The 10058-nt window shown below is 32.1% G+C and overlaps 1 protein-coding gene across 1 annotated transcript; it reads left to right on the top strand.

The window, feature by feature from the left end:
• Window positions 1-4376: 4376 nt before the first annotated feature.
• Window positions 4377-9387, top strand: LOC102583624 (tubby-like F-box protein 7). Its single transcript, XM_006348255.2, has 4 exons — window positions 4377-4836; window positions 5583-5670; window positions 6400-6529; window positions 8551-9387. The coding sequence occupies exons 1-4, from the start codon at window positions 4471-4473 to the stop codon at window positions 9125-9127; spliced, it is 1161 nt and encodes a 386-aa protein (XP_006348317.1). The 5' UTR covers window positions 4377-4470; the 3' UTR covers window positions 9128-9387.
• Window positions 9388-10058: the final 671 nt, after the last annotated feature.

The following is a 10058-nucleotide window of genomic DNA, read 5'->3' as shown; positions in this document are numbered from 1 at the left end:
ACATTTTCGAGTTCATCATGCAGACTGGTTTGCATGTTGTTAGTTTTTTTTTTCTTTTAAGATGAAATTTCTCAAATTAGAGAAGAAATTTTGGATTTTTTTAATTATTTTGTTTTTTTTTGTTGTTGGTTTTTTTTTTCTTTTTTCTTTTACAAGTGAATGAGTGGCTGTGACAGGTGTTAAGCTAACAAGCAGTTGATCCCATGCAGAGAAACACGTGTTATTCAAGCAGCGCGCCACAATGTGAAGACGTGGCGCACTGATGAACAGCGGTAAGGGGTAATTATGTAAACCTAGAGTAGGAACTTTTGTTGAGCCTGTATCAACTAATCCAGAATGTATTGGAAAATAGTATTTTTAAGAATGTTACACCCTCTTTTTAAATTTAGATTCCTGCACTGCGACGAAAATAATTTTTAGCGATAATATATATATATATATATATATATATATTAATAACGAGTGTTAGAAACTTTTATCGACATTACTCCTTCTGTTTCATTTTTGTTTCATTTTGTACGGTGCTTAAGAAGTCATAAATAAGAAAATAATTTTACTAATTCGAATAGCTAATATAGGATAATTATTTTTAGTATAATGATCAACTAATATGGGACGGAGGGAGTAGTTAATCCAATATCATTATAGATTTTTAAGGCATTTACAGAGTTTTAGTTGCTTAAAAAATATATTTAGTTAATTATTGTTAAAAAATATCTTTAGTGTAATGTAGTTGCTCCTTGCTTGGAGACGTAAAGTGGTCTTCTCAGTTCATTTTTATTTTATTTGTATGCAAACAAATAGATATTCATAATTTTTTTTGTCTAGTTAAAAAATTAAAAGATATGTTTATCACTTACTTTTTTAATTTATCTTTATTCACGTATTGCATTTCTCAAAGTATTAACTTTATTATATTTTTTAAAAGGTCGTGTAAAATTGTCATGTTATTTATTAATCGACTACTGAATAAGTAAAGAATAAATTTTAAAAAAGTACTTTTTTAAAACAAAAAATTAGAATGTTTTTAAGTGCTTAATTATTGTGAATTAAGCTACTGTTTATGTTTGCTTTAAAGGTGACATTTTTGTTTCATAAAAAAATATATATTTAAATTCATACTTAAAATTAGCTAGTTAAATTTTCACATTTCAAATGATGTCATCTATTAGAGCTGTCAATATGGGCTAGGCCCATTGGGCCGATTTGACCTAATCCGTGATTTGATAGGGTTGAGCTATGATTTTTAAAGCCCATTCTTTTATATTCATCAATACCTATTCCTTAATGACCTTTTTTATTTATATATATATTTTAACATCAATATGGGATCAAATAAACATTACTCCATTATTAATGACAATGATTCACTTATAACTTTTATATATATATATTTGTTATGCGTGAAAAAAAATGAACTAAGCATTATATATTACTTATATTTACGAATAGGAAGGAAGAGGTTGTTTCTAAGGAATTCCAATTTGTATAAGTGAAATTTCAGAGTAGTGTTGCAATCAAATGAGAATTAAAGAGCAAAAAGATCGTCATAAATGAAAGTTGGTTATTTTTTAAATAAATATTTCAAGATTGGCTGAATATTAAAAGGTGGATCAACTAGTAACTAACCCACACAACAAGTCACTCCAAACTTTAGGCCCGTGAGCCCAGTAGTCATTTGCATGTATTGCACATTCGTATGGTCCGAGGAGAATAAGAATGCTGGATTAATTGTTTGGTATGTGGGATAAGGACATAAGGTGATATGTTTTAGAACGTGATTGGCACTCTTTTCCTTATTTTATGTCGGCCTTTAATTTATGTCCTTTTAGCTAAACATTTTCTAACGGGATGTAAATTTCATAAATTATGCCCTACGCTCTTAAAGAAGTTGTGCTTAAGTTCGATTAACGAAAGCAAAAATTAAAAAACGATCTATTTGAATGACAAAGATTAAATATCATTCCGTTGGAAAGACATTTTCACCAAAAGAAAAAGGCATTTATTAGAGGAGTATGTTATTTTTTTCTCTTTTTTTTCCTACCTAGAATCATAAATGAATTTTCCTATTTTAAGGGGAATTTGTTGTTGATCATACTTGGTGAATGCAAAAATAAGTAAATGGGAAAAACACCAAAAAAAAAACACATGTGTTCCAAAACGAATCCATGTTTCCATTTTTGCACCATCATTGTTGTGTGTATGGTATGGTTCTAGAAAGGGCTTATCTTAATGGAGTATCTTTTAAAGGTAAGGGCTCAACTCTAAAATTGTGACTAAAAGGATCAACAAACATTAGAAAACAAGAGGAAACAAAAGATATTTAGGAACTCTTAAAATTGAAATTATAATGTTTGGTTAAGAAAAATTAAATTGAAATAACATTATTATATTGAGGTCTTGTTGAACTTGATTGTGAAGAAGATGAAAATGGTACATTAACTTTTGATTGGTTAAGTTGATTCCAACCATTAAAAATTGTTAGAATTGACATTATAATATTTGATATTATGTGGAATGCTTGATAATATATATATCAAGTGTTTTGAACAATTTACGCTAAAATTGTGACACAACTTGTGTTGAAATTTCAACGAATCACCAAGATTTAAATATGATAATGCACGTTTTGCTCATCCACTTGGTACTTTTTTGATGATATCAATTAGGATTGTACTAAAGTTCTAATGATCAACGAAGAGTAAAAAAGTCTTTGCAGCCAACCATACGTATTAACATGCTAGTTATTCTTGTTAAACTTATTTAAACAAGATCAAAACTATAAAAAAAAACAAAAAAATATAAACTATTGTATTTGTTCAAATCGCAATTTACTGAGGTCCATATACTTTAGAAAAAATGAGTGGAAATATCAACTTTGGTGTCTTTCTATACTTTCAGGAAAAAAAAGAAATCAATTTTTCCTTATTCCCTCCTTTATTATTTTCATTATTATATGAAGAATCAAATGGCCACGTGGAAGCATATGGAACAATAGATGACCAAGGAAAAAGAGTTGAATAAATAAAATATTAGTAGAAAATAGAGTTGATTAAAATTTTCACATCTGGTTTAATGTATTTAGAAAAGAGTTGAATTAATAAAATCTTGGAAACGAAGATTTATCTTTGTTTTTTGGAATTCATATAGATTGAAATTGAGAATATATTACTCCTTTAATCTTAATTCATATGATATTTTTCGCCTTTCGATATTTAAATGAATTCATCTTTAATTGTAATTTTTTAAAAATATCTTAAAATTATTAATTATTATAACTTCTAATATATTTAAATCATTTTAAAATGTATAATTTTTTGTGTTAATATTATATATATTTATATATATTCAATTTTTTAAAAAATGTACCCACAAAACGAATAATATCGTTAGATTTTGAGAGATTTGAGCCGTCTAATTTTGACCATATCATATCATTTATACTCGAACAAGAAAAAAAAATAGTCAAACAAGAAGAAGTCTTTCTCTTTCATTTAAAGCAATAAATAAACTAATCATAACCCACTAATCTGGCATGTGAGTTACATTAACAAAACAAGTTTACCTACCATATTTACTTTTTTTAAAAATTATTCAAAATAAGAACTTCTTTAAAATTTAATCATTCCATATATAAATTCATTGACAGACTAATTTAAAATTGGCTACTACAAACACGCTCATTAAAAGTAAAAATACTTTCAATAAGAAAATTATTTACGACAACACATACTTCCCAATCCTAAATAAGTTATTGTCAGCTATATAAATCTTTATTAATTCGTTTAACTTCACTTCACGTGTGCATATATATGTAATAATACAATCAAATACTTTATAATATCGTTGTTTGTATACTTTTTGGGACCAACAAAATATTATAATGAAAGACGCATATTGTAATTATAATATAACATGAAAGATAGTTCTTCACAAAACTTGAGTTTTATAATGAAATATCTCTATATAAGATAAGATTGTTAAAGAGAAATCTAGCTAGATTAGAAGTTCAACAAATCTAAAACATATTTCTAATTAATAGATATTGCATATATCCACACCACACTCGGATATTCTAAGTATATTATTATTAAAAACAAATTTTACTTTGATTGTCAGCCTATCATCACCTTCTCCTTTATATGATTTGAGATCAACAACGTGAGCAAGCTTATATAGTCAGAATTTAATTTTACAACATGCTCTCTAAAAACTTTTCTTTCAAAACAAATCATTTATTTTTTGAAAAAAAAAATATTCAAATCCAAATCTAAGCACACATGACACGTCAACCAGTGATATAAGTTTAAAGTGACAGACAGTTTACTCTATCTTTTCCCTTTCACAAACCAAAATTTTCTGGTCTGCTTTATTCTCTCTCCTTCACACTCTAATTTACAGTTTCACAAAAAAAAACAGAGAACCAAAAAATACAAACAAACAAAAAAAGAGAAAAAAAATTTCATCAACATGTCACTTCGTCGTTCATTTCTCTCACGAAGAATCATCAGTCGATCTTTTACATTTTCCAAATCATTCAAAGAATTCAAACTTCCAGAACCTTCTACCAGAGATGATTTCGCTGTTGGAGATGACCGAAACGGCGCCGCCGGTGAATCGGATTCCGGCGATGCAACGTCGTCGTGGTCGAATATGTTGCCGGAGCTGTTGAGAGAGATTATACAGCGAGTGGAAGCTTCGGAGGATAGTTGGCCTCTACGTCAAAACGTCGTCGCTTGTGGATGTGTGTGTAAGAGATGGAGGCAAGTTACTGAGGATGTAGTTGAGTCGTCTCTTCAGGCTGGGAAAATTACTTTCCCGTCTTGCCTTAAACAGGTGCAAATTGCTTTTAACTTCTTTTTTTGACCTCAATTATTATTATTGTTTTTTTTTTTTGGTATTTTCTGTGATTTTAGTTAATTGGAGGTTTGAATAGTGTAATTTTAGGTCGTTTGAGCTTTGATTCCGTAAATTTGTGTGTTGTTGTATTGTTCTCATTGTTGCATAAGCTTAATTGTTGTGGTGTTGTGACAAGTGGAAGGGAAGTTCTAGAGTTGGTAATTTTGGGTGGGAGTGAAAATGTGAAATTGGCCTGATTATAGAGAGGAATAGAAATAGAGGATTTGTATAACCGTCCAGACTATTTTTGGATCAAGGCGTAGTTGATCGATTGTAGTTTTGTAGTCTAGTGAACTTGTTGTTTTTGAGCTGGTAGTACAATGGGATTTCCTTTTGAGCTTGCGGATTGTCCCTGTTGTATACGCGCTAGGCTAGATTAACTTCTTCCATTCTGAATTTGATCAACTCTTACAACAATGAGTTTCCTGTATGTGTAAAAGGTGCACCGTTACTAGTTCCAGTAGATGAAGCAAGCTGATGGAAGAAAAGTGGGAAATATTTTTACTGATCTTTTCGAATACTGGGTTGGTTTCAGTTATAATTCGGCTGAAAGAAATACTGTAGCTTGATTATCTGTATAATGTAGGTAGTTAGGAGCTTAGTTTACTTCATTTTTGTATTTTTATCTATAATGTTTAATGCAGCTGTTAATGATGCCTTCTTTCTCCAATTTTCTTCTGCAGCCAGGGCCTCGAGACCCTCCTCTTCAATGTTTCATCAAACGTGACAAGAAGAACGCGACCTTTTACCTATATCTTGCTCTTTCACCCTGTGAGTTGTTACTTTGACAAATATTATTTTCAGGAATTTAGCCTTGGGAAATTGGCTACTACCTGCAGTAATTGATGTTTGACTTCATGAAAATGCTGGTTGGGACTGTACTTTAGGTGGTTGCTTTGCAACTGAATGGCATACGCTATAAATTGCCTTTGAATCTTTCTGGGTCAATGACTTGGTCTGCATGTTTTGTTTAGACTTTATATCAGCATTGACTATTCAACTAAACACTCATTGACTTATCAATGGAAGTCTCAATCATTTATTGTCTACATGTTCGCACCTATCTTTATCGTGCTCCCATCTTTCTTTCATCAAGATTTGAAATCTTCCATAATCCGTTTTAATATTTTAATCTCTTAAAGTTAGAATAGTTAAAAGCACTTGAAAGTTTGTCTGTACTTTCTTGGCAATTTACAAAGTCTAAAGACATGCACAGTTATTATCTTTTTTATAAGCATGACATGAAAATTCATCATGATTATTTATTTTCATCTCACATTTTATCCAGACTCCGTGTAATAAAAGACTGTTGTATTGTATTTTTCATTCCTATTTCACGAAAGCTATTAGCTTGATGGATGGTTTGAGTCTGATACTCCAATTACTAAAACAGATACTGTTTCAAAGACGTGTAGACTCATCAGTCATAATATGTTGCTCCTAGTTGTTAGAGATTTCTCTATTATTTTTGAATGTTTTCTTGGTATTTATATTTGGCAGCGTTAATGGACCAGGGGAAGTTCCTCTTAGCAGCCCGGAGGTACAGAAGTGGTGCTCACATTGAATATATAATATCTCTTGACGCAGATGATTTGTCTCAGAGAAGTAAGGCGTATGTTGGGAAGTTAAGGTAAATATTAGTTGACCCCTTAAAATTAGTACTGATGAAGGCCATTTCTTTGCTGTTATATGTGTTCAAAGTTGTCAGGCAAAAAGAGTCTGAAGGGCTAAAGCTAGGCGGTATCTTTAAAGTCCTAATAATCAGAAATATCATAATTCTCACTAACATGTCTAGTTTCATATATGTAGCTTGACGACTAGATGCCGATGTTGAATTTAGGAAAAATGATGTTTATAGAAAAATATAGAATGACATGGCTAGAACTCGGTAGAGTGCAGGTGAAAATTATACTAATTAATAATTATATTTCTTCTTTGAGATTGACATAACCTAAGTTCGAAGAAAAGATTCCGTGGATATATAATACATATTTGTTGTTGTATAAAGTAGCATGTACATACTTATTATGTACACAAGGTGTTTCAACCTTACGTTGCTTCTTCTTGCTGCATGTTTGGTTGATCCTGTAGAAGTTCAAAAGGTTCTCTTCCAGATCGTGTTTCACAAAAGAATGAGAAGAATAGAGGAATACCAAACCTTACCAATACATATGATATCTGATGAAAAATTAAAATCTAGATGTGCAATAAGAGTCACTAGTATAGTGTCAAATGTGTCTTCCTTCTAGGTGTATCAGATACAAAACTTGTTTTGTTGGGAGATATTCGGTGTCACACATTAGAAGGCAAATTGTGAGGCATTTTTTGTCTAAAAGGTCAACTGGTTTGATATGTTGCTACAAAGCAGAGTGGCTTGAGCAGGCTGCTTAGTGATCTAGAATGCTAAGAGAAGAGGGTGCATCAAGACTAAGTAGTGGTGTTGAGGTGGGACGAGAATATTTGTGAGGCATTCCAAATAGTCTTGCTGGTTATACCTTAGATTTTTTTATTTGCATACCTTTTTGATGTCCCTCATGCAATGTCTCTATTAATATTTTGCAAGAAAGAAGAATCCTGGCATGGTGAAATTCAACTCTTTAGGGATAAAAATTCTGGCTATATTCTTAAGCTATAATTTATGTGATAGATAGTCTACCTAATTTCGCAGATCTTGTTACTTTTGCGTCCCGAGCAACTGAATTGTTTTTAGGCTGGCAACTGCTGATAATACCACTGACAGAATTCTCGGAACATAAAATTTTTAGAAAGAAGAATCCTGCATGGTGCTATTTCTTCCTCTCTTTATTTCCAAATATTACGTCAAGATATCCACGTCTCGGAACATAAAATTGTTTGGTATCTAGACGTTTACCCATCTTTGCTGCCATGTAACTGAGAACACTAATCTTGATACAATGAATTAACGTGCAATTGTACACTTCTGATCATGCAGACAAGGTTAACTTCAATGTTAATGTTCCTCTGCCAGTTAGTTTTTCATCAAACAATTACTTCAGTTGAAATATGACACATTAATTAGGAAGGAAATCTACTCTTCTTATTTGGAACTGTACTAAGGAAGGAAATCTACACTTTCCTATTATGGCTTGCCATTAAGGAATCTGTTCAATCGTCGGTACAAAAAATGATGATGCTTGCAGCTGGAAGTACACAGCTGTATCACCCCCCTTAACAAAAGTGTGCTGGTACCCTTTTCATTTAGTGGCCCATAGAAGGTTCTTAAAGATAGTCCCATCAATGTTGTTTCTTTGTTGTTAAGGTTTCTAGCCTTGAGAGGAAGTTAGAAAATTGAATGCTTTACTTGGACTTTTTTGTTGTCTTTTTTACTCTCCTTTCCTAACCAGATATTCCGTTTGAGTCTTGCGTTCAATGTCATTAGCTGGAGAAACAAACATTTAAATACATCACTAGAAACAACAACACAGTAAAAAGCATGTAATGTCGCCTATCTCTTGGCCAAAGCTTAATTTTCCTTTTTAACTTGCAATATCCCACCCTAATACCTGTGTTTCCCTGTCATTATGATAGATAAGTATTCTTCCAAGTAAGGGGAGAAGAAAAGATGTGTTCTTATTTTCATTCTTGTTTGTTCCTTCATTTTCTAACCTTCCTATTGAATCCAACTGACAGATCGGACTTTCTTGGAACCAATTTTACCATATATGATAGTCAACCCCCACACAATGGGGCAAGGCCATCAAGCAGCCGGTCTTGTCGACGTTTTGCAAGTAAGCAAATTAGTCCCCAATTACCAGCTGGTAATTTTGAAGTGGGAAATGTTTCTTACAAGTTAAACCTGTTGAAGTCTAGAGGACCAAGGAGGATGATATGCTCACTCAAGTGCCCCTGTCCTGGAGAAGCTGTTATTGACAAATCTCAGGATGCTCCGAAGAAGAAGCAACCTGGTTCCGCAGAAGCCAACTCTACAGTTCTGAAAAACAAAGCTCCACGATGGCATGAGCATTTGCAATGTTGGTGTTTAAATTTCCACGGAAGGGTCACCGTTGCATCTGTGAAAAACTTTCAGCTAGTTGCAACGATGGACCAAAGCCAACCTGATGGAAAAGGCGACGAAGATACAGTTATCCTCCAGTTTGGGAAAGTAGGAGATGATGTTTTTACAATGGACTACAGGAAACCGTTGTCTGCTTTCCAAGCGTTTGCAATTTGCCTGACCAGTTTTGGTACAAAATTGGCCTGTGAATAGATTCTTAATAACTTGTAATATGCTTCCTAGTTTGCTTTCGTCTTCTTTTTCTTTGGGTGCACAATGACACTTTTATTTAATCTAGTATTCTCTACTCGTGCTATATCTATAATTTAATAAATGTTAGTAGATGTCCGGACCAAGTGTAATTTAACCTTTATGAGAATTTCAACATCAATGTAACAAATAGCGGAGTTCTCTGTACTGCTCGGGGCAATTTCCTCGAAACACATTCCTGCTCATATTAAATTGTTTCTCTACATCTGTAGAAACTCACTCTTCATAATAACTTAATTCTAGACAAGTGCTAAAAATGCATAACACGCAGTAACAATGCTCATACAAAATCATTCACATATGGTTATTATTATTTTTTATATATAGAAGAGGTAACATCTCCATTAGTATAGAATTGTAGCATCAAATTATATTCCACACTGCAAAGGGATATACTTTGCATATTCCCATATGTCAATTATGTCTTCCATTATATCTCAAATGCTGATCCTCACAGAAGTGAGAACTATTTCTAAAGAAAACGGGAAAGCACAAGACAACATCCCTTGCACAAGCATAAACGTCTTATTTTTCCACAGAAGTAACACCCATTTAGCCAAGAAATTCACAATCATCAATCCATACACAGGTATAAGCACCACAGTCAGAGGCGAATCCAGGATTTTAAGAAAACGGGTGCACCATTGCTTTAAAGATAATATCAAAAAAATTATAATAACAATAACTAAGCGAGCAATACATAAAAATTACATTACCACAAAAAATATCATCAGTTTACAATTGTACTCGACGAGACTTCATATTTTGAAAACGATCTATAATAGCATCATTACTTACATTTTCTCTATCTTACAAACTAAACATCCATTCAAAAATTCTTCACCAATGCTATTCAACTTAGTCACAAATTTAA

The sequence above is a fragment of the Solanum tuberosum genome, unplaced genomic scaffold, assembly GCF_000226075.1.
Source record: "Solanum tuberosum cultivar DM 1-3 516 R44 unplaced genomic scaffold, SolTub_3.0 scf00096, whole genome shotgun sequence".
Lineage (NCBI taxonomy): Eukaryota > Viridiplantae > Streptophyta > Magnoliopsida > Solanales > Solanaceae > Solanum > Solanum tuberosum.
Note: the sequence above shows the minus strand (reverse complement) of the source record. Positions and strands in the feature narration are given on the sequence as shown.